The sequence below is a fragment of the Hoplias malabaricus genome, chromosome 15, assembly GCF_029633855.1.
Source record: "Hoplias malabaricus isolate fHopMal1 chromosome 15, fHopMal1.hap1, whole genome shotgun sequence".
Classification (NCBI taxonomy): Eukaryota; Metazoa; Chordata; class Actinopteri; order Characiformes; family Erythrinidae; genus Hoplias; species Hoplias malabaricus.
The window spans coordinates 2,061,812-2,088,160 of NC_089814.1; the positions used below are offsets into that span (position 1 = coordinate 2,061,812).

At 47.2% G+C, this 26,349-nt stretch overlaps 1 protein-coding gene across 4 annotated transcripts in view; it reads right to left on the bottom strand.

Annotated features, from left to right (window-relative positions):
- The window catches only part of zgc:56585 (uncharacterized protein LOC393297 homolog), a 28,088-nt gene extending 5,269 nt beyond the window's left edge, over nucleotides 1-22,819 (bottom strand). The window contains exons 1-6 of one of the 4 annotated variants that reach the window (XM_066645861.1): nucleotides 21,848-22,819; nucleotides 21,615-21,742; nucleotides 21,381-21,504; nucleotides 10,167-10,273; nucleotides 9,562-9,658; nucleotides 7,388-7,464 (exon numbers count right to left, since the gene is read on the bottom strand). In XM_066645861.1, coding sequence (XP_066501958.1) covers nucleotides 7,388-7,464; nucleotides 9,562-9,658; nucleotides 10,167-10,273; nucleotides 21,381-21,504; nucleotides 21,615-21,707 — 498 coding nt within the window. In that variant the 5' untranslated portion in view covers nucleotides 21,708-21,742; nucleotides 21,848-22,819. Of the gene's footprint in view, nucleotides 1-7,387; nucleotides 7,465-9,561; nucleotides 9,659-10,166; nucleotides 10,274-21,380; nucleotides 21,505-21,614 lie in introns of all 4 variants that reach the window. The other 3 variants (XM_066645862.1, XM_066645864.1, XM_066645860.1) reach the window with 3 other exon arrangements.
- Between the last annotated feature and the right edge of the window lie 3,530 nt (nucleotides 22,820-26,349).

Below are 26,349 nucleotides of genomic sequence, written 5' to 3' on the forward strand. Positions count from 1 at the left end.
TCACCCGGAGGAAACCTACGCAGACACAGGGAGAACACACCACACTCCTCACAGACAGTCACCCGGAGGAAACCCACGCAGACACAGGGAGAACACACCACACTCCTCACAGACAGTCACCCGGAGGAAACCCACGCAGACACAGAGAGAACTCACCACACTCCTCACAGACAGTCACCCGGAGGAAACCCACACAGACACAGGGAGAACACACCACACTCCTCACAGACAGTCACCAGGAGGAAACCCAAGCGGACACAGGGAGAACACACCACACTCCTCACAGACAGTCACCCGGAGGAAACCCACGCGGACACAGGGAGAACACACCACACTCCTCACAGACAGTCACCCGGAGGAAACCCACACAGACACAGGGAGAACACACCACACTCCTCACAGACAGTCACCCGGAGGAAACCCACACAGACACAGGGAGAACACACCACACTCCTCACAGACAGTCACCCGGAGGAAACCCACACAGACACAGGGAGAACACACCACACTCCTCACAGACAGTCACCAGGAGGAAACCCAAGCGGACACAGGGAGAACACACCACACTCCTCACAGACAGTCACCCGGAGGAAACCCACGCAGACACAGGAAGAACACACCACACTCCTCACAGACAGTCACCCGGAGGAAACCCACACAGACACAGGGAGAACACACCACACTCCTCACAGACAGTCACCCGGAGGAAACCCACGCAGACACAGAGAGAACTCACCACACTCCTCACAGACAGTCACCCGGACAAAACCCACACAGACACAGGGAGAACACACCACACTCCTCACAGACAGTCACCCGGAGGAAACCCACACAGACACAGGGAGAACACACCACAATCCTCACAGACAGTCACCAGGAGGAAACCCAAGCGGACACAGGGAGAACACACCACACTCCTCACAGACAGTCACCCGGAGGAAACCCACGCGGACACAGGGAGAACACACCACACTCCTCACAGACAGTCACCCGGAGGAAACCCAAGCGGACACAGGGAGAACACACCACACTCCTCACAGACAGTCACCCGGAGGAAACCCACGCGGACACACCACACTCCTCACAGACAGTCACCCGGATGAAACCCACACAGACACAGGGAGAACACACCACACTCCTCACAGACAGTCACCCAGAGGAAACCCACGCAGACATAGGGAGAACACATCACACTCCTCACAGACAGTCACCCGGAGGAAACCCACACGGACACGGGGAGAACACACCAACTCCTCACAGACAGTCACCCGGACAAAACCCACACAGACACAGGGAGAACACACCACACTCCTCACAGACAGTCACCCGGAGGAAACCCACGCGGACACAGGGAGAACACACCACACTCCTCACAGACAGTCACCCGGAGGAAACCCACGCAGACACAGGGAGAACACACCACACTCCTCACAGACAGTCACCCGGAGGAAACCCACGCAGACACAGAGAGAACTCACCACACTCCTCACAGACAGTCACCCGGACAAAACCCACACAGACACAGGGAGAACACACCACACTCCTCACAGACAGTCACCCGGAGAAAACCCACACAGACACAGGGAGAACACACCACACTCCTCACAGACAGTCACCCGGAGGAAACCCACACAGACACAGGGAGAACACACCACACTCCTCACAGACAGACACAGGGAGAACACACCACACTCCTCACAGACAGTCACCCGGAGGAAACCCACGCGGACACAGGGAGAACACACCACACTCCTCACAGACAGTCACCCGGAGGAAACCCACGCAGACACAGGGAGAACACACCACACTCCTCACAGACAGTCACCCGGAGGAAACCCACGCAGACACAGGGAGAACACACCACACTCCTCACAGACAGTCACCCGGAGGAAACCCACGCAGACACAGAGAGAACTCACCACACTCCTCACAGACAGTCACCCGGACAAAACCCACACAGACACAGGGAGAACACACCACACTCCTCACAGACAGTCACCCGGAGAAAACCCACACAGACACAGGGAGAACACACCACACTCCTCACAGACAGTCACCCGGAGGAAACCCAAGCGGACACAGGGAGAACACACCACACTCCTCACAGACAGTCACCCGGAGGAAACCCACGCGGACACAGGGAGAACACACCACACTCCTCACAGACAGTCACCCGGAGGAAACCCACACAGACACAGGGAGAACACACCACACTCCTCACAGACAGACACAGGGAGAACACACCACACTCCTCACAGACAGTCACCCGGAGGAAACCCATGCAGACACAGAGAGAACTCACCACACTCCTCACAGACAGTCACCCGGACAAAGCCCACACAGACACAAGGAGGACACACCACACTCCTCACAGACAGTCACCCGGAGAAAACCCACACAGACACAGGGAGAACACACCACACTCCTCACAGACAGTCACCCGGAGGAAACCCACACAGACACAGGGAGAACACACCACACTCCTCACAGACAGTCACCCGGAAGAAACCCACGCAGACACAGGGAGAACACACCACACTCCTCACAGACAGTCACCCGGAGGAAACCCAAGCGGACACAGGGAGAACACACCACACTCCTCACAGACAGTCACCCGGAGGAAACCCACACAGACACAGAGAGAACACACCACACTCCTCACAGACAGTCACCCAGAGAAAACCCACGCAGACACAGGGAGAACACATCACACTCCTCACAGACAGTCACCCGGAGGAAACCCACACGGACACGGGGAGAACACACCAACTCCTCACAGAGGTGAATCGAACCCACAACCTCCAGGTCCCTGGAGCTGTGTGACTGCGACATTTACCCGCTGCGCCACCGTGCCGCCCCCCTCTCGTATATGTCCTCGTGAATTACCCATGACAGGAATTTTACAGAAGTAATATAATACACTTTCAATTTACCCTGTGAGATTATTCTGTTTCTGGACACTTCTTATTTAAATAAGTGCTGTATGTCACTGGAAGATTATTTGACCTGAATAACACTAAATAATGTGGATAATTAATGGATATTAATTAAAAATATAACACTCTCATTTCTCCAGAGTAAACTCATCTATAAAGAGTTGTTAACAGTCTTAAGGCCATTCCACACCATGCCAGGTGTCAGGATTCACGGAGCGGACTGACGGAGGCGGACGCATTTGCTAAAACACGGTATTTTAATTATAATGAAAGGAATAACAAAACAACGACAGGAAACAGTAGTTACAACACAACACGAAATGAAACTAAACTAACACTTAGACAGACTAGACTGGGGAGCGAAACGACGAAGAGAGAAACTACAGAGACAGACAGATAACATGACTGACATGACAAAAGAGAATGTGAACGAAATGAACGACAAACAGGACGTGAAACAAGAGGGCTTAAATACTCACACAAACGAGACACACCTGGACAGATAACAAGGAGGACGGGTTAACAGATGACAGACGAGGAGGCGGGACAAAGGCGGAGACTAGAACATAAACAAAACATAGCCATGTGCAAATAAAGCACATGGCGGGGACAACAGACATGACAGGACGAAGGCGTGACAGATGCCCCCCCCAAGAACGCGCAACTCCCGGGCGCGTACTCCTAAACCCCCCAGGAGCTGGCACTGGAGAGGGCACGGAAAACAAGACAGGACAACAAACCAACGGGTGACAGGACTCAGGACAGGACGGGAACAGACACAGGAGCTGGGGACACGACAGGACCGAATATACGAGACGGGACATGGGACATGACAGGAGACTGACAAAGGGGAGCCACAAGAGACGAGAACGGACTGGACAGGACAGGAGTGGACACATGGGAATTGACGGGAGACTGGACTGGAGACAAGACAGGGGACTGAACGTGGGACGGATACGGAGACTGGACACGTTTGGGGACAGAAGACTGGACATGGACAGGTGACAGGACAGGGGACTGGAATGGAGACGGGACTGATGACAGGACTGAGTGCTGAGACTGAACGGGAGCAGAGACTGGTGACAAGACACTGGACAGGATAGGAACATTAGACTGGACAGAAGACAGGACAGGTGACATGACACTAGACTGATACGGAGACTGGACATGACCAACTGGGGACTGGACATGAGACAGGACAAAGGGTTGGAACGGGGAATGAACAGGAGACGGGACTTGAGACTGAACAGAGGGTTGAAACGAGGACTGAACAGGACTAACAGGGGACTGGACATGTGACGAGACTGAGGGTTGAAACGGGGACTGGACAGGACTAACAGGGGACTGGACAGGAGACAAGACAGAAGGTTGGAACGGGGACTGGACAGGACTAAAAGAGGACTGGACATGTGACGAGACTGAGGGTTGAAACGGGGACTGAACAGGACTAACAGGGGACTGGACTGGACTTGGTAGGGGAACAGGGACCAAGACGTTTACGGGGACTGACACAAACACAGTGACCGGGACAGGGACAGAGACAAAGGCAGACACGGGTACAGGGACAAGGACAGAGACGGGAACCAGGACAGGGACTGACAAGGGAACCAATACAACAGGGGAGTGCCCAGGACTGGCTAATGTCTGTTGGGCAGTCTGAGGAACCAGCCTGGGCAAAGTTCTGGGGATCGGCCCTGAAGTCCTTCGGGCCGACCTACGGACATGGACAGGAGAGGCTGTAGCCACAGTCACGGGGACAGGAGCGGCCGTAGCCACAGTCACGGGGACAGGAGCGGCCGTAGCCACAGTCACGGGGACAGGAGCGGCCGTAGCCACAGTCACGGGGACAGGAGCGGCGGGTGCCGCCATCACGGACACTGGAGCGGCGGGTGCCGCCATCACGGACACTGGAGCGGCGGGTGCCGCCATCACGGACACTGGAGCGGCGGGTGCCGCCATCACGGACACTGGAGCGGCGGGTGCCGCCATCACCGAGACAGGAGCGGCGGGTGCCGCCATCACGGACACTGGAGCGGCGGGTGCCGCCATCACGGACACTGGAGCGGCGGGTGCCGCCATCACGGACACTGGAGCGGCGGGTGCCGCCATCACGGACACTGGAGCGGCGGGTGCCGCCATCACCGAGACAGGAGCGGCGGGTGCCGCCATCACGGACACTGGAGCGGCGGGTGCCGCCATCACGGACACTGGAGCGGCGGGTGCCGCCATCACGGACACTGGAGCGGCGGGTGCCGCCATCACGGACACTGGAGCGGCGGGTGCCGCCATCACGGACACTGGAGCGGCGGGTGCCGCCATCACGGACACTGGAGCGGCGGGTGCCGCCATCACGGACACTGGAGCGGCGGGTGCCGCCATCACGGACACTGGAGCGGCGGGTGCCGCCATCACCGAGACAGGAGCGGCGGGTGCCGCCATCACCGAGACAGGAGCGGCGGGTGCCGCCATCACCGAGACAGGAGAACCTGCAACGTCCTCCTCGGAGGCAGGGGAACCTGCAGCGACGTCGTCCTCGGCGGCAGGGGAACCTGCAGCGACGTCGTCCTCGGAGGCAGGGGAACCTGCAGCGACGTCGTCCTCGGAGGCAGGGGAACCTGCAGCGACGTCGTCCTCGGAGGCAGGGGAGCCTGCAGCGACGTCGTCCTCGGAGGCAGGGGAGCCTGCAGCGACGTCGTCCTCGGAGGCAGGGGAGCCTGCAGCGACGTCGTCCTCGGAGGCAGGGGAGCCTGCAGCGACGTCGTCCTCGGAGGCAGGGGAACCTGCAGCGACGTCGTCCTCGGAGGCAGGGGAGCCTGCAGCGACGTCGTCCTCGGAGGCAGGGGAGGCGCGCGTCGCGCTTACAAAAACAGGAGAGGCGCGCGCCGCGCTCTCGAGGACAGGGGTTTGTGCTGCTCGCCGGGCTCGCGCTGGAGCTGTAAAGGGTTTAGGGGGTTTCACAGGCGCACCCATTAGATCACCTCGAGGTGCGCCCCTGTTAGCCTCAGGCCTCAGAGGTACGGAGGTGAGGCTAACAGCCCCTACCCTTAACGCCCCCCCAAAAATTTCCCCGGACCTGAGGGGGTAATCCTCCAGCGAGGGGGGAACTCCAGCACGGTTCTTCCGCCGACTCTTTCGACTCCCGCTGGCGCAACGACTCGATTCCCGAGTCGACTCCACCGCTATAGGATCCGGAACAGCGCCAGGCAGGAGCTGGAGCCGGCGACTCCATTCCGAGGCCGCTTTCAAAGCCTCCCCCACAGGATCTTTGGGGCCTGTGCGGAATGGAGTCCGGCGAACGGCACATCCCTTGAGATAATATTCCGTGCTAGCTGCGTCCTGTTGTCGTTCATTCTGTCAGGATTCACGGAGCGGACTGACGGAGGCGGACGCATTTGCTAAAACACGGTATTTTAATTATAATGAAAGGAATAACAAAACAACGACAGGAAACAGTAGTTACAACACAACACGAAATGAAACTAAACTAACACTTAGACAGACTAGACTGGGGAGCGAAACGACGAAGAGAGAAACTACAGAGACAGACAGATAACATGACTGACATGACAAAAGAGAATGTGAACGAAATGAACGACAAACAGGACGTGAAACAAGAGGGCTTAAATACTCACACAAACGAGACACACCTGGACAGATAACAAGGAGGACGGGTTAACAGATGACAGACGAGGAGGCGGGACAAAGGCGGAGACTAGAACATAAACAAAACATAGCCATGTGCAAATAAAGCACATGGCGGGGACAACAGACATGACAGGACGAAGGCGTGACACCAGGTTTATTCATGTGGTTTATTTCGGGCAGAAAATGAACAGAAGTTTCAGAAGGTGAAAATATTACGTTATCGAATTCTCCTTCTGACTCTTCTCTGGTTCTGATTGGACTTTAACCTCTGATTAAATACTCCCCGACTAATCATCTGGGTCTCTGGCATCGGCACAGCTACCACGGCCCAAATAACGACTGCTGTTTGTTGGTGGCTGAAGAATAAATTGTCTGTAAGTATTTATTCAATGTTCATTTGTAACTCCAGTTGTTTAGTTTTTGTAGCACTTTCGCTAACACAGTTAGCCATCTCCAGAGTTTGGAGACACTTCCACCTTAAGTGATTTTTTTGGTCTAAAAACCTCCAGATGGCGTTTCTCTGCTGTGAGCGGAGAGAGAAAAAGCCTAGCACCGGACCCAGACACTTTGTTTTCATGTAGAATTAAAAAAATAAAAAGGACAGTGATAAAGATCCAGAAAAGCAAATGATAATGTAAATGAGTTTAAAAAGGTCTGAAAAGAAAAGTAAAAATTGTTTTGGCTTCATATTTAGTGTGAAATGACCTTAACACGTTCAGAATTAATGCATTCATACACAATTACACTTAGGATTCATGAGAAGCAAAATAAAAGTGTTTAAAAGAGAATGATTAAAGTGAACGTACGGCTATAGCTCGAGTAAATCCCACCACTCCGTATTTGGTCGCTGTGTAAATGGGAGCCGAAGGAAAAGGCCCCAAACCTGGAACAACATTTACATTCAGCACCAGTCAAAAGTTTGGACACGCCCACTCAGGGAGGGGTTTCCACATGTTGTGAATATACAGCACAAGTCAAAAGTTTGGATACATCACACTCAATGGTTTTTCTTTGTTTTTTTATTATTTTTTCAGTTGTAAATGAATGTGGAGGACATTAAAACTATGAAGGAACTCATATGGAATAATGAAGTAAACAGAGAAGTGTTAAAGAAAGCAGACTATGTTTAATACTTTAGACTCTTCACAGTAGCCCCCTGTTGCTTTGACGACAGCTTCACACACTCTCTCCGTTCTCTCAGTCGGCTTCATGAGGTCGTCACCTGGAACGGTTTTCAGTGAACGGCCGTGGCCTCGTCGAGAGTTAATCTGTAGAACCGCTCCCTTCTGAATGTGTCTGAGACTGTAACTGGGGCTGTGCAGAGGTAGGGGCTGGTACACAGTTCTATACAGTGACTAGCTCTACTCCACCAATCACTGATGAGGAGATGTGTCCAAACTTTTGATGGGTACTGTGTGTGTGTGTGTGTGTGTGTATAAATAAAAACAGAACACAGATATATGACCAGGTTAAATGTAGTGAGTAGAGTGTTCAGTGGAAACTGCAGATCAATTTACATTAGATAAGTGTACAATAAAAATCTGATAATAACAATCTAAAATGTTTAATATTTATACAGTATATCATAGTAAATGTAATATGATAATATATACATTATACATATAATTATATAATAAACAAATTTACATTTACAAAATATGGCACATGGAAATGTTATGGCACTTAAAAATATATATTAAATGTATTTGTATTCCAGTACTTTTAAGCAAAATAAAATAGAAAACATTCTGAAATGCAGAAGAAAAATGTGACTTTATATTTCAATTATGAATCATTCATTCATTTATTCATTATCTGTAAGCGCTTATCCAATTCAGGGTCGCGGTGGGTCCAGAGCCTACCTGGAATCATTGGGCGCAAGGCGGGAATACACCCTGGAGGGGGCGCCAGTCCTTCACAGGGCAACACAGACACACACACATTCACTCACACGGACACTTTTTGAGTCACCAATCCACCTACCAACATGTGTTTTTGGACTGTGGGAGGAAACCGGAGCACCCGGAGGAAACCCACACAGACACAGAGAGAACACACCACACTCCTCACAGACAGTCACCCGGAGGAAACCCACACAAACACAGGGAGAACACACCACACTCCTCACAGACAGTCACCCGGAGGAAACCCACGCAGACACAGAGAGAACACACCACACTCCTCACAGACAGTCACCCGGAGCGGGAATCGAACCCACAACCTCCAGGTCCCTGGAGCTGTGTGACTGCGACACCTACCTGCTGCGCCACCGTGCCACCAATTATGAATCAGTAACAAAATATTATCTGTTATTATTATTTACAGGGAAGTAAACAGAAATGAAGAGGGAATGTGCAGAAAGTGTCATGTGTGATGTTCTCTGTGGAGAATGTGTTTATTGCACCATTTCAGTTTGCTGAATTTAACAAACTGGAGAAAATAATAAACAAACAAAGCTATAATAATGTGGCGTAGCATTAGCACAGAACACATTTTATATTTTCATTTTCGCAGGAAAATATTATTCCAAATAAAAAAGAAAATGCATCCAATCCGTTAAAATGCTCTTATTAAGCACCTTCTCTGTAAAGAATATTACATTTAATTTCACTTAGAAAATCAACAAAGAGAAATCTTTGGTATAAGACTGTTCCCAGAGCCACATGCTAAAATACTGAGGATTTTTAAATATTTCAATATTTGATATTAATCTGTTGAAATTGTAGATGTGTTCTGATAAATAAAGGATGTGAGTTAGTGTGTTTGCCTGTGGTTTCTGGACTGCTGTGGGTCATTAGAAGGCGTTACGATGCTGGTGTGGGGTAATGTCTGTGTTGTGAATGGTTTCTGATTGAACACGGACAGTAAAGTCTTAATTCTGTTGTATTTATATTTTACTGAAAAACAGGCTTAATGTGTTTTCTCTTTGTGCTGGTTCTAATATTTTCAAAATAATTGTTTGGATAATTAATTTCGTTACCTGCTAATGATGCGGTGTTAACGATGACTCCGCCACTTCCTCCGTTCTCCTTCTTCATGTGGTCTAACGCCAGATACGTTCCCCTCACAACTCCACTCTCCACGTCATCAACAAACATCAAAAACAACAAAAACATCAACGACATCAACACAAACACGAAATAACATTAAACATTACATCATCAATAACATCACTATCAATATTTCTGATTTTATACAAAAGTTCAATCACAGTTCAATCACAAATCTATAAACTCATTTTAAACTTATTCATTTTGTCATAAATTCCTAAATTCAAAGTTCATAATTAATTATAGTGCTTGAAAAACATTACAGACACACACTTTCAGCTCTTTTCAAGCACTATGTATTTCCTTCAGGAAATGCAAGTCTAGTTCAAAGTTAAAGTTCCCCCGAAGTCAATGTTCTCAGAGTTCTGTCAGATTTCTGCAGGTTGTAACACAGACTAAACTCTACATTTTTAGTTTTAAAACATCTGTTATTTTTTTATTTAAACTTATTTAAATTAAACCTGCTCTGTGTAATGTATAATTAATATTCACTGTATTATAAATGAGTTCATAATTCAAAAATATCACGTCTTACCAAGTTTACGGACACGGTTTTCTCCCAGTCTTTTTCGTTGATGATTCCTGCGTTATTGCAGAAAATATCCACATGTCCGAACCTCGAGAGGATTTTCTGGAACACATCTGTAAGGAAAAGAGGAACCTGTATAACACATGCATTTATAAAGCTTTTCATTCACCTTTATATTAATTCTACAGGTAAAAATTACGAGATATAATAATGGTCCAAATGCAGACCCCTGGGGTACACTGTATTTTATAGATATACTACAAATAAAAATAATAAACATGAGTCTGTATGTAATTCATTTGAAGGGATTATTAAGTTAAACTTAGATTTTATTTAATTTTGTAGAATTTTCACTAAATGTATAAGTTTGGATTAAAAAAAAGGTTTTGCCTCTTAACTTTACGAAATACACAAATTAAACAGCATTTACGATATTGTGTTTAGTGTAACATTCTAAAGGTTTTATTGAACCTCCTTGGATTTTCAGTGAACTGTGGATTGTTTTACAGTCGTAAAGCATCTTTATTCATGACTTTTCCGAAGAAAAGAACAATGTTAAAGTATCAAAATTTTATTCCAAGAACTTGCCATTGCATTATTCATCTGCTCATTATAAAATGTCTGTACACCTTAACAGACAATGTACCGAGTTTATACAGAATCTCAATTAATGAAAAACTAAAACTTAGATACAAGGTATTGCTACATTAACGATCACAACCAAGTTAAGAAGCATTGACCACACCCACTCTCTGCGCAATGGCCACGCCCCTCTCCGAACAGTGACCACGCCCCTTCTTTGAGCAGAGATCACACCCCCTAACTGAGCTGTGACCACGCCCCCTCTCAGCTGTGACCACGCTCTTGCCGAGCAGTGACCACGCCCCCTCTGTACTGCAGACAGGAACTGGAACATTCTATAAACTCTTCGCTCTGATTTCACCACTTTTCTGGAGCGAGTCACAGGCGTCAGACTCTAACTGTGTTTATATTTACAGAGTACAGTCAGAGACAACTTTACAATCTGTTCTTTGTGTTTGTCGTTAAATAAAGATTCAGGAGAATCACACAGAACAGAGTCTGATTTACTGCAGTTTACACAGTGACCCACTGTTCTGGGAAGAGGGTGGTATATATTTAAAAAGGAGGATGTGGTCACAACAACATTTCTAATAACAATTAATCACAGCATGGGGGGTGGTTTATACTTTTTGAAAAACATGTACATTTTTTAAAACTGTTAAACTTTATGAGAACATTCGGAAATAAATTCCTGTTCCACTGCCTATTAATAAAAGTTGGGAATGAATTTGCCTTCTGTAGAGTTACAGTTTGACACGTGACTTATGCAAAGTTTGTGTGTGTAGTTTGACTTTATCTGTTTACAGAGAAAAACAAACATCAACAATCACTCGCCACAGTCAGCGTTTCCTTTTGAGTCAAAGACCCAGAGGAACCTGAGAACACTTCACGCCTTTAACTCTTTAAAACCTGCCAGACTGGATTTAGAAGTCTCTAATTAACATATCACCCACGGCAACACAAACCCACAGCGGTTCCCAAACCTTTCTGCTGTGCCCCCTTCTGTAGACGAGAAAATATTTGAGCTCCACCTCACTTCGACAAACACCAACATGTCTTTACCTTCCAAACCCCTCTGGAATTTATTATAATCTGTCCTTTAAAAACAACTGCAACGTCTCACTGATCAAAACATAATACAGCAATTAATCACCTTCACAGTGGAATTAGTACAAGTGACGTGTTGTGTTTCTCCTTCGTCTGCTCCTACAGAGATCCACCTCTTTAAGAACCACTAAACTACGTGAGGAATAATAAACTCCAGGTTCAGAAACACTGTGACAATGAAGAACCCGTTCAGTTCCTGTTAAAAAACCTAACGTGAAACCATTCAGCACATTTACACCAATATACGTTTAAAAATGTGTTCCCAACTGGAACCAAAGGACAGTAAGAACCGTGATGCAGTGTTGTATTGTCCTTCACACACAGATCCTCCAGGAAAACTCTGGAACATTTCTGGGTTACTGCTCTCCTGCTCCCCGCTTCAGACTAACTGCCCCCCCTCCAGCTACCACCACGCCCCTCAGACTAACTGCCCCCCTCCAGCTACCACCACGCCCCTCAGACTAACTGCCCCCCTCCCTCCAGTTACCAGTACTCCCCTCAGACTAACTGCCCCCCCCTCCAGCTACCACCACGCCCCTCAGACTAACTGCCCCCCCCTCCAGCTACCACCACGCCCCTCAGACTAACTGCCCCCCCCTCCAGCTACCACCACGCACCTCAGACCAACTGCCCCCCCGTCCAGCTACCACCACGCCCCTCAGACTAACTGCCCCCCCCCCCTCCAGTTACCAGTACTCCCCTCAGACTAACTGTCCCCCTCCACCTACCACCAGTCCCCTCAGACCTTTGGGCAATAATTTGTAGGTAGATTGACCAGAGGAGTTTCCTGAGACTCCAGCGAGACAAATGAGAAACAGCACTTATACAAGAGATGAATGACCCAGTTGTAAAGAAGTCATAGCAGCGACAGGACTCTGATTTACTGCTCACTATGGCTAAAGTCTAAAAGCTTTATCTGCAGGTAAACAGCGCAAAGATAAGAGGGTTCTGCGGTGTGGACTCAGTGGGAGTTCCTCTATACACAGAGTCCAGACACTCTACACACCACTCTGCACACGACACACACTTTCCCACTGCAAGATGCCTACTCTACTGGCCTCTACTGGTCTGTTCCCCTCCTCCACCAGGTGAATCAGGTCCTGGTTCTGGAAGCGGGTTCTTGTTTAGTGGCTGTTCTCTCGTGGTTCAGAGCGAGTCGAGTAGGGACTAAACCGTGGCGTGTAAACCTTGCAGAGCGCTGATTGTCCAGAGAGAGTCGTCACTCTACGCCACGCAACGCAGACGACCAGCACCAACTCTCCATCTGTAAAATCTCCAGCTGCAGCAGAGATCACATTTGTTTTTAGGAATAGAGCAACATCCTCATCTCGGTTGGTGCTTTTCAGCGTTTGGAGTCTCTCCGTTGTCTAAAAACCTCCAGATGGCGTTTCTCTGCCATGAGCAGAGAGAGAGAAAGCCTAGCATCGGACCCAGACACTTTGTTTTTTTTACCCATTTACAGACACTGGGGCTTCGTAAACACATTAGAGCAGTTTCCAGAGCAAACCGACTGCAGAGCAGCACATGGAGAGGACACACACTCAGAGCTTTATACACAGGGTTTTTATTAAATCGTGAACGTCGTCTTTAATGTTACCATTGTTGTGGTTTCCAAAGCACACTGCTCCCGTTAGAGTCTCTGGGACAGGTTGTGGAGGTCCACCATCAGCATATTTCATTGCTAATGTTTGTCTTAATGCCATCAAATACTCACAGCAATTTTCTAACATCTAGTATAAAGTTTTCCTGAAAAGCAGAGACTGTTCCTGCAGTGAGCAGCTCTCTTCTGTTCTGCTAACCTCCACACTACGATAAAAAACCTCTCCTTCTGCTGTAAACTGACTGTTTAGTGTCATTCTATTCTGCTTTCAGTGTAAATTAGAGTCATTTTACACCATTTTAGTTTCATTTCATTCTCACTGTGATCAACTTTTCAGTCTCATTTTACTCCTTAGTGTTTAATTTTCACATTTCTCAGTGGAGTGTGACGTTACACCAGTGGTTCTCAGACTATTTCTATCATTCCCCACTTCAGACGAGCAGAGTTTTCCGTGCTCCACCTGTGAAACGGTGATAAAACACACAAGCAATTTCTCTCTCTGAATCAGTATATCACCCGTATCATTATAACACCAGATACTACATTAGCGTCAATGTTCACACGTTCACAAATACATTGGCCACTAATTAAACTGTGCTTCACTTTTCAATCTGTGCAGAAATGGGGAGGGGGCGGGGCATATTTACTGAGTCAAAGCCCACCCCAAACCCAGAATATTAGCTATAAGCTGATTCCTGTGTAAATAAAGAGTAAAATACTGAGTTTATAACGACGAGAATGAGGCTGTGTCCCAAACCACACACTGGACCTTTACACACTACACTATAGAGACACTGCTGAGGGCGGTGTGTGTATTTTCACACTGTTCAGAGAAGCAGTGTGCCGTTTGGGACACGGCCAGAGACTAACATTAACTTGCTGCATGTTTAGAGCTCTTTCTCACGCCCTGAACACAGCTGATATTAACATTCACTAACTCTCAGATCCTCCTGTTTCACTAACAGTTAAATACAAGCCTCTTTTAGAACTGTAGTTATCCCTCACTGTTCTCTGTTGTGCTCTCGTCACTGACCTCAGACCAGAGCTGCTCAACACTAACTTTATAAACCAGACTCTGACGGTGAAGTGGAGATGAAGCTGATGATTGGAGCAGCTTTATATTTGAACAGGAGCCTTAATGAAGTAATCTGTAGGATATTTATTGTTCTTAGTCTTAAAACATCTAGGGTGTGATCATAGATTAACAAAACCTAGTCAAAGCTGAAGCACTGCTGTCTCTCACAGCACCGCTGAAGCAGTATATTCTCTTTGAGAAATTGATAAGTAAAACCAGGCGTGTCTAGTCTAAATATTTCAGTTGGATCAGTGCGCATGCGCGAAAAGTGCGTGCAGCCTTTACGGTAGCTCCCGTTTGAGTATTCGTTTTTTCTTTTTAATTATAGTTTTATCTTAACAATATCTATTTATTTTTACAAGGTAACTTAGCGAAGTTTTGCCCTCTCGAATCATGCTAGTAGAGAGAGTTTTGGTCAGTTTTTTCGCTGTGAAAGTTCTACTTTCATGGTGCACCGCGGCGCAGGAGCATGGTCCCTTTGTTTACACCCGGGATCAGCTGATCGCGCTGAAGCCGGCCGGCATGGAGATCAGGGCCGCGAACATCCCAGACGAGCTCTGGAGACGGATGCACAGGGGATGTAGAGGAGGAACGAACCAGCGCTCGGGGAAATCGAGGGCAAAAAGACGGAGGCTTATGGAGAAAAAGGGATATAAGCCGCGTCTTCCCACCGTCGTCATGGGCAACGTTAGATCGCTGGCTAATAAGATGGACGAGCTAACAGCGTTAGCCATGAGTCAGAAGGAGTATCGGCAGTGTAGTTTAATGTGCTTCTCGGAAACATGGCTACACCAGGACATTCCAGATGATAATGTTTCAATCGCTGGCTTTCAGACTGTTCGGGCCGACCGGAACCGCACCGAGAGCGGTAAGCGTAAAGGGGGAGGGCTGGCTGTGTTGGTTAACAACCGCTGGTGCTCTCCTGGTCACATTACCATCAAGGAGCGTATCTGTTGTCCGGACATTGAGCTGTTGGCTGTTGGACTCAGGCCATATTATTTGCCGAGGGAATTTTCCCATGTTGTTGTGGTCGCTGTGTACATCCCCCCCTCTGCCAACCCGACGTCGGCGTGTGACGTCATTCACTCCACCATAGCGCGTCTCCAAACTCAACACCCGACTGCCTTCATTGCCATATCAGGTGACTTTAACCATGTCACTATGGCCAGGACATTACCAAACTTCACTCAGTATGTGGACTGTCCTACCAGAGAGGAGAGAACATTGGACCTGATGTATGCTAATGTTAAGGAGGCATACAGCTGCTCCCCCCTCCCCCCTCTGGGTGGATCTGACCATAACTTGGTCAACCTTAGTTCAAAGTATGTGCCTCAGGTGAAGAGTCAGCCCGTGACCATGAGGACAGTGAGGAGATGGTCAGAGGAGACTTCTGAAGTACTGCAGGACTGCTTTGAGACCACAGACTGGACAGCACTCTATGAGCCTCATGGAGAGGACATTGACGGGCTCACAGAGTGCATCACAGATTACATCAACTTCTGTGTAGAATCCACTGTCCCAACCAGGACTGTTAAATGTTACCCAAACAACAAGCCGTGGGTAACAAAAGACATTAAAGCACTCCTCAATAAGAAGAAGAGGGCTTTCAGAGCTGGAGACCGGGATGAGGTGAGAACGATTCAGAGGGAACTGAAGAGAACCATCAGGGAGGCTAAGGAAAGATACAGGAGGAAGCTGGAGTGGAAACTCCAGCAGAACAACATGAGGGAGGTCTGGAGTGGTATGAGGACCATCTCTGGCTTAAGGTCCAGCAACAACAGGGGAGTAGAGGGCAGTGTGGACAGGGCCAATGAGTTAAATTTGTTTTTTAACAGATTTGACACTGTGAGCCCTGACTCCTCTGCTGTCGGGCCTCAACAGCCCACTCCACTCCCCCTCCCCCCCTCCTGTGATAGTCCACGTCACACCTCCTGTGATAGTCCACGTCACACCTCCTCTCCTCCCCCACCAGGGACCTCTACAGTGAATCTCACAGCTGACCAGGTGAGAAGACAGCTACAGAGACTCCACACGAACAAGGCTGCAGGCCCTGATGGTGTTCCCCCCAGGGTGCTTAAAGCCTGTGCCACCCAACTTTGTGGAGTCCTGCAACATGTCTTCAACATGAGCCTGAGTCTCCAGAGGGTCCTGGTGATGTGGAAGACGTCCTGCATTGTTCCTGTGCCAAAGACTCCGCGGCCCAGTGACATCAAGGACTACAGGCCGGTGGCACTGACGTCCCACATCATGAAGACCATGGAGAGACTTGTCCTGGATCACCTCCGGCCCATGGTCCAGCCACTTCTAGACCCCCTCCAGTTCGCCTACCAGCCTCGTCTGGGGGTTGAGGATGCCATCATCTACCTGCTGAACCGAGCGTATGCTCACCTGGATAAGCCAGGCGGCACTGTGAGGGTCATGTTTTTTGACTTCTCCAGTGCGTTTAACACCATTCAGCCTGCTCTTCTGGGTGATAAGATGAACGCGATGCAGGTAGACGCCCCCCTTGTGTCCTGGATTGTTGACTACCTGACTGGCAGACCACAGTATGTACGTCTGCAGCACTGTGTGTCAGACAGAGTGATCAGCAATACTGGAGCCCCGCAGGGAACTGTCCTCTCTCCCTTCCTCTTCACCCTCTACACTACTGATTTCAACTACTGCACAGAGACTTGCCACCTCCAGAAGTTTTCTGATGACTCTGCACTTGTTGGATGTATCAGCAGAGGTGATGAGGATGAGTACAGGGAGACGGTGAACGACTTTGTTGCGTGGTGTGAGCTGAACCATCTGCAGCTCAACGTGACAAAGACAAAGGAGCTGGTGGTGGACCTGAGGAGGGACAAAACGCCGGTGACCCCTGTGTCCATCAGGGGGGTCAATGTGGACATTGTGGAGGACTATGAATATCTGGGCGTACACATTGACAATAAACTGGACTGGGCTAAGAACACTGACGCCCTTTACAAGAAGGGCCAAAGTCGTCTCTATTTTCTGAGGCGTCTGAGGTCCTTCAACATCTGCAGAACTATGCTGAGGATTTTTTATGAGTCAGTTGTGGCCAGTGCCATCCTTTATGCTGTTGCATGTTGGGGCAGCGGGTTGAGGGTGGCAGATGCCAACAGACTTAATAAATTGATCCGTAGAGCCAGTGAGGTTGTGGGTGTAGAGCTGGACTCGCTGACGGCAGTGTCTGAGAGGAGGATGCTGTCTAAACTGCAGGCTATTATGGATAATGGCTCCCACCCTCTTTATCACATGGTAATGAGACACAGGAGCACGTTCAGTGCAAGACTCATTCAGACAAAATGCACTACAGAGCGACACAGGAGGTCATTCCTACCAGTGGCTACCAGACTTTATAACTCCACACTTAAAGCACGACACCTTTCACATGTACAGTAATAACAATAGAACAAATTTTTTAATTATGAGTGTAACAACTCAAATGTGCAATACTCTTACTGCTGTATACAGTATATCTGTATTTATTATTATAGATGTGTACATATTGTAAAAAATTCCTTTTGTGTTAAATTTTTATCAGAGTGTTTATTCTTTTACAACTGGCTGCTACTGTAATAATTGCAATTTCCCCCTGGGATCAATAAAGTATTTCTGATTCTGATTCTGATTCTGGAGAGTAAAGGCTTGTAAATGCAGGGAAATGGCAGCCGCATGTTCACTTTTTTGCGTAGGTAGAAGTTTTAGTGAAATGTTGAACACTTTTCTGTGTAAATATGTTGAATAAGGCACATTCTTCTTAGCTACAGTCCAAGTTCTTGAACTCGTCTCTTGTTCGTTCAGTTTTCCTCGAACTGGCACCTGCTCTAGCTTCACTTCTGGGAGGAGGGGGAGGAGGCAGACAGCGCTCTCCACTGTTTTGAAACTGTATTACAGTTCAGATTTTAAACACTTGGCGTCAGTGTTACAGGTTGCTCCTTTAACAAAGGCTGAAAGACCCACCCTGTTTCTGACTCACTGCCAAAACACAATCTCAGTGGCGCATTTACAAAATAAAACTTTGCAAATAAAAGCATATTTTGGTTCGAGGCAAGCTACGTTTTTCTGGTCTCTATCTAATGCTTTTATTATATTTAAGTGTTTTTAATGAATCCATTGTGAGTGGGTGATTTTTACTGAGTAAGCGCCAGTCCTTCACAGGGCGACACACTCACTCATACAGACACTTGAGTCGCCAATCCACCTACCATCGTGTGTTTTTGGAGTGTGGGAGGAAACCGGAACAACCGGAGGAAATCCACGCAGCCACAGGGAGAACACACCACACTCCTCACAGACAGTCACCCGGAGGAAACCCACACAGACACAGGTAGAACACACCACACTCCTCACAGACAGTCACCAGGAGGAAACCCACACAGACACAGGTAGAACACACCACACTCCTCACAGACAGTCACCCGGAGGAAACCCACACAGACACAGGTAGAACACACCACACTCCTCACAGACACTCACCCGGAGGAAACCCACACAGACACAGGGAGAACACACCACACTCCTCACAGACAGTCACCCGGAGGAAACCCACACAGACACAGGTAGAACACACCACACTCCTCACAGACAGTCACCCGGAGGAAACCCACACAGACACAGGTAGAACACACCACACTCCTAACAGACAGTCACCTGGAGGAAACCCCAGCAGACACAGAGAACACACCACCGTCCCCACAAACAGTCACCTGGAGGAAACCCACACAGACACTGAGAGAACACACCACACTCCTCACAGACAGTCACCTGGAGCGGGACTTGAACCCACAACCTCCAGAACCCTGGAGCTGTGACAGAGACACTACCTGCTGCTCCACCGTGGGGCCATTTACTTCATTCAGAGCTCAGACAGAGTTTATATCTTTAATAACAGGGTTAAAGCTGCATCGTAGGGAGCCCCTTAAGTCTCATGTTGAAAAAATATCATTTTGAGACTTAATCCGTTCCCTGAATTTAACAATCCTTTTCAGACAGAAATGACACAGGTGTTAGGACACGTGTTTGATTTCTCCTGTCCATTCCTTATTTACACATTACAACCTCTTTTTATAACTAAAACATTAATAGTCCAGGTCCCGGAGGGAGGGAATCTGATGGGAGTCCATTTTGTTTTTAACTGAGCGAGTTTGTCGCGGCACATTCATCTGGAGGTGGGACAGTGGACTCCTGGTGTGCTACACCCAGCCCCGGCAAAATCACATCTCATTCTCAAACAAATTATTCAGTGAAATCCAAACGACCTGCTATTGTCTTTATTTATCAATTACCACATAAAAAAAATGAAATAAAACCCAACGGGGCTTTTGTGGACAGAATTGAGCCTCAACCGAGGAAAACGAGATCAGGCAATACCTCATAACGTCCACAAGAGGACACCCTAAGGTTTATTTTGTAACGGGGCAGTGGGTGATGATATGATACAGGATTTTTGCAAAAAGAACACAGCTACACACCTAGTGAGTCCATTATTGCTGGTGAGAACCTAATATTGATAACACAATTCGTGTAATGTACGTTTGTAATTAATATTCACATAAATTACACTACTCCATTGGAACAAGGACAGCTCCAGCTTCTATAGGTCACCTTCATCTTGTAGCTGTTTAATAAAAGTATTGTGCCTTTATTTCGTGGGCTACACTTTGCTGCAGACAACACAGAATGAAGAACACCGGTGTAAACATTAGGGCAATTCATCGAAAATTAATCTAAAGCTAAATAGTTGTAATCGTGGTAAAATGTACAATTAATCGTGATGTTGATTTGGGCTAATATCGGCGAGCACTAACAAACATACACCTACGCAACAGGCCAAATTAATCAAGAAATTACAAATAAACAGCTTTACTGTGGCCCTGACGGTGTAATCCTCCACACAGCGCGCTTCTTTATGGTTTTATTCATTTTTTAAACATTCATTCTTGAATTTAAAAAAAAAAAAAGGCAGTAACAGTTCAATTGGATCCGTCCGTCCGTCCATTATCTGTAACCTTTATCCAGTCCAGGGTCGCGGTGGGTCCAGAGCTCACCTGGAATCACTGGCCTCAAAGAGGGGGCGGGTCAATTGGATTTTACTGAATAATTTGCTTGAGAATAAAATGTACCTTTATTTTAGTTCACTGTGTTTATAAAGCAGATCAAAGACCACGGCCATTGACTCTTATTATTGACCTGTGGCCACTGTGTGTACAGAGGGTTTAGTCAAATATTGACACTCAGATGGACTTAAGGTAGAATGTTTTCACCAGAAAAGAGAACAGTTAATGATTTTCAGAACTTCCTCCACCTCTTTTTTTCCCTTTATTTCAGACAGAAGTGCCCTAAAAACACACTCAACTTCTCAATACAATAGAAATAAGTAAAGCCTTTAACATTCAGAGGAGTCCACCTTAAAAGAGGAGAGCTGCTCAGTTCTCCCTCAGAGAGAAAGGAGCTACTCATATCCAAACGTTTCTACTGTTCCGCCCCACATTAAATCCACAACCCGCTCCACTCTGTCGGCTGTGACTGGTTCTTCTTCAAACGTTCCACCTTAAATCTTTAAATTAATCACCTCAGGCGTCAGAACGGAACTGTAACATTTAAGGTGGAATGGAAAAATTAAATATTACCTCAGCTCAGGTAAATAATATAACTGCTGCAGCATTTAAGGTGGAATGGAAAATTCGAAAAAAAATGTGGAACTATTATTTAAACCGGAAACATTGTGTAAGTAACAAAGTAAAATCCTGCACAATTTAATGAGGAACGGAAACTCAAGTCTCGAGAAGAATAATGAGACATAGGCTTTAAATTCAGAAATTGTTAAGTAACATTTTCTAAAGCTTCTTACCTTTAAACTGCGCGTCTGAGGAAACATCTGCCGTGAAAAATATGGCCTTTTCAGCCCCGTACACTTCATTAAAGTGGGTTTCCAGCGCTTTGCCCACTTTTTCATTGATGTCCAGCAGAGCTACCTTTAACACAGTCACAGTAGTGGAATACAGTGCGTTACTGTGGGGCAGAGGTGGTGAGATAGAGGCTACAAGATAAATATACTTTAATAAACACAGCATTGTGGTTTTACTTTGGCTCCGTTTTTCAGAAGGACCTCAGAGAATCCTCTGCCCAAGCCCTGAGCAGCTCCAGTCACCACCGCCACTTTACCCTTCAGCTCCATCTCTCACAGAAACACGGCTTTTACAGGTTTACAGCCTGGAAAACACTCACACACCCACACCAAAGTCCTGTCAGCACAGGAGCTTCTCAAACACAGCCTTAAAACCCTTTAAACTCCTGTACACACGCACAATTCATTACCTACAACCTGGGGTGTTTCCTCCAGCAATGGATAGATTCCCTCTCTCTCATAAACCTCTTAAAGAGGCAAGGCACTAACCCAGAGAACACACCTCCAGGCGTTTTTCCGAGGTATGGTATTGACTCCGCCCTCTACGACGCACTCTGTTTCCCACTCACACAGACGTAGACCCATCTCTCTGTGACTAATCTAAGAGCCCACTGTAACAGACTGCACTGCACTTACACTGTGCTTAACTCCTTTATTTCCAGGTTTGAGCACTGACTAGTTTCTCCTTCTAGGTCTGAGCTCTCAGACTGTATTAGTGTTATCACGAGACCGAAATCATGACATTCGATACAATAGCTGCCTAAATATCTCAATACCGATACTGAAACGATACCATCGCAAAAATTCAGTTCAGAAAAAGGAATAAATTCAACATAATTGGAAGCAAGCATGTCTTTGGCAGCATTTTTTGTTCATTCTGATCTGTGTGAGCTGCCGTGTCGACTGTGCTGCTCTGCCTCTGGAACAGACGAGGCGTCTCGAGGGAGCTGTGTCTCTGGGAGCAGAGAAGGCACGGAGGAAGAGCTGTCTCATCCGCTCACGGTCAGTCCTTGACATTGGTGCGGACCTATGATTCGAGCTTTCACAGGGACAGGAGTGGCTGGGTTCACCGCCATCACAGGAACAGGAGCGGCGGAGGACACTGCCTTCACTTGATCAGGAACAGCTGCGGAGACATCCTCAGAAGCAGGGGGCCCTGCAGACTCTGGAGCAGCCGGGGGCTCTGGATAAGCCTCTGTGAGCTTTGGACACTCAGACCCATTGGATTCCGAGGTCCGGTCAACTAGCTCCCCCCCCCAAACAAATTCATTAAGGTCATTAGCTTCAAAATCAAGGCCATACAATCCCGATATCAGAACAAAGGGACTAAACACAGAGCGCGGCTAAGGCACAGCGCCATCAAGCACCAAACGCAACCATCCATACCTCATTGATACATTCAATGACCCACCAACAAGTGCCACAGACAAGGACTGTATAAAGACCACACCAACAAGAAACACCTGGACACTAATTAAGACACATGACACTAGGAACACAAGGGAGTGTCACATGACCTAGGAACAAGCAGGAAGCAGACACAAGATGGGGGAACAGTCACATGACAAGGGGAGCACAAACAAGGAACAAAAACAGAACAGACCACAAACCAAAGCATGTTACAGACAGTGTACGAGAACTGACAAGTGACAGTGTGTTGTGCAGTTTATTTCCAAACCATGTTATTCACTGACAGCTTTAGCCTGCTGTTATTCAATAATTCAATAATCACTGGATATTGGGGGGGGGGGGGGCATGTCTCCTCCGTCCACGCTAATTCTACGCCCTTGGCCAGTGCTGATACCCAATAAAACATAGTATAAGTGCAATACACAGAGTTTAGTCAGTGCTCGTATGTAGAAGAAACGGAGTTAGGTTACAGTGAGCACTTAGATTCGTGCTCACTTCAGTGTGTCACAGAGAGACGGGTGTTCAGACTTAACGTGAAGATCGTGAGAGAGTCCACTGTTGGAAGCCAGTGGAAGCTCTCTCCACAGTCTGGGGCCAGGACCGAGAAGAGTCTTGACAGTGGTCCTCCATGTGACTAGTCGAGCTGAAGCAGGAAGGGCTCGAGGTGCAGTCAGACTCTTGACCGTTACCGTGGGCAGCGTGAGAGTTTTAAACCTGATGTGGGCAGTGTGGTGGAAAATCATGACAGAAAATAAGACAGCTCTTGAGTCTCTGAGTCGGCATCAAGTGAGACAGCATTTATTAGTTAACGTGAGAGAGGGACGTGCGCGCAACGCTGTTTTTCACCTCTCTGCTGACCATTTTTGATCAGCGTCTTTTTACAAATGGAAAACCCTTTGAAGTTCACCATCTGTTCGCTCTTTTACATTTCAGTCATCTTTCGTTGTTTCCTGTTCCCAAAACTCTGAGTTTCCCACCATCTCCTATCTCCTGTATTTCTAACACCTTTCCAGACGTGGCCTGTGCCTCCCCCTCTACCTCTGTGGTCTGGAGACAAAGGGAGTTGATTGAATGGAAAGTGTCGATATGTTATTTGAAACACACACACATAAGTCTGCGGTCTCACACAGAGAACGGGTTTCCTCCGGGTGACTGTGAGGAGTGTGGTGTGTTCTCCCTGTTCTAAAGTTCTGAGAACTAAAACACAGAGTTCATAATCAATAAATGTCAAACAATCGTTTATTTTAAATTGAATATTCTTGAAGAATCCGTTTTCGCTTTCATTCATTCCGCCTTTTCACGGTTGCACTTCTCTCAGTCTCACTTTTGACTTTTGACAGGGGTCGGGATCTAGACAGTCATTGGCTGCTGAAATTAAGCCCCGCCCACCCAGGCCATTCTGCGAGAAGGGTATCTGTGTGTGTGTGTCGCCCTGTGAGGGACTGGTGTGTTCCCGCCTTGCACCCAGTGATTCCAGTTAGGCTCCGGACCGGACCCACTGCGACCCTGAATTGGAATAGCAGTTTCAGACAATGAATGAATGAATGAATGAATGATAGTCCTTCCACAAATTCACATGCACAATCCAGGTGAGAAGAAAGGGAGGCTTTCTGACAGTCTGAGCCAGTGTTATGCAACTCTGACCCTATTCTACCTGTTCAAACAAACCTGATTCAACTAATTTTGTGAGTAGGGTGTTCCAGGACCTGGTTCTGACGCCAAACCAAAGCATATGTAGCTACATGCACTGACTCTAGTGTCATACACACCCACTATGACTGAGGGGGCATGGTAGATTTGCTGAATATTATGATTATTTTCTAATTACTAGCACCATTTCTCCCATTGTCCATTAATGGAAAGGAGCTGCCTAAAATATTCATTTGAACCGTGGGCCATAAGTGTTACTTAAGGGTTTACACATTTAAACTGATTATAATCCAATCCTGTGCTGAGTACAAAACAAATAACACAGTCCTATAGTTCTGTAATCAAACTAAAATAATGATTGTAGACACGAGAGACCTAATGAATTTCATAAATCTGCAGTTCACCCCATAATCAATTACCAAACATATATAACTAAAACACCAGGAGTGCTATGTATTTCGTTTTCACTGAACCCTAATATTTTAATCTATAACTAGTAGAGGGCACCTAGTTCTGTTGGAGATAAACTATGCCCTTTTTTCAAATCACAAAGGCTACTTTTCCTACATTCACCTTCCCACAAAACAGAGTTTTGCTCTGACACTTGCTGGTGTCCGCCCACTTGCTGCGTACGCCCCGCCCACTTGCTGGCCTCCAGCCTGCAGAGATGTGTACACCCCGCTACGTCAGCGAGAGCGCGGCAGTCTTACCCTGACCGGCACAGACAAGTAAACAATATCAAATATTTATTAACGATTATGTCTTTTAGTAATGCACAGTTCCTCATAGAAGCTGAGAGTCATTTTCCAATCAGGGTTAGGGTGTGCAGAATCAGCTGGGTGGGCGGGGCTTAATTTCAGCAGCCAATGACTGTCTAGATCCCGACCCCCGTCAAAAGTCAAAAGAGAAACTTCTGGAAGCGAAAGCGAGACCGAGAGAAGCAAAGAAAAGGCGGAATGAAAGAAAGTAAAAACGGATTCTTTAAGAATTTTAAACTCAAAATAGACGATTTTATACAGAAATTATTTTCTGTTTACAACCCTGTTTTTATATTAATGCCAGTTTTCTCAATTATAAAATGACATTTATTGGTTATGGTTCTGTTTTTTTGGTTCTAAGAAATTTAGAACCTATTTTGACGTCATACAAGTCGTGACGCAATCGCTCTCTAACTACAGTCTCAATAGACCATTGTTTGTTTGCAAACAGAAGTGATGTGGTTTGTGGGCGGAGCTTAATTGGTGGCAGAACGTCACAGTGTCTAGTGAAGGGAAATGGGAATATGGTTAATCCGGATGATTTCTCCAGTTATTTTATCATGTTACGGGTAAAAGAGAGGTTGTCCCGCACTGATGAGCTAACTCTTAGTGATGGGGTGAGGTTTTCTGACCCGTAACTCAGTGTCTTGTGAGTGGGTTGGAACCAAATAAATGGCCAAAGCTACAGTGGCTGGACAGCTTCATATCACTTGTGTAAAACCCCAGCGTATTCACAACAGAAACGCTCAAGCCATAACATCTCTCAATGCCTACAATGTCCAGGACACTGAACACCACGATGTGACGGAGGCTCTTTGTGTGTTTACGGACAGACGTACTGCCTGCGGTACTCATCACTGTGAAACAGCTGAGAATGTCAGCTCTGTGGTGGCTGCTTTCACCAATTTGCTGTAATTAAGTACATCATTGATATTGCTGTGTGATAAACAGTGGGAGAAAGATCTTGGTGAGGTTGTTCCAGGAATGAATGGCAGCTCAGTCGTCCTGCACTCTGCACGGGTTCCACTACAGATACCACACTGTAACACACACACACACACAGGCCTGTCCTGACTTGCCAAATACCAACAGCA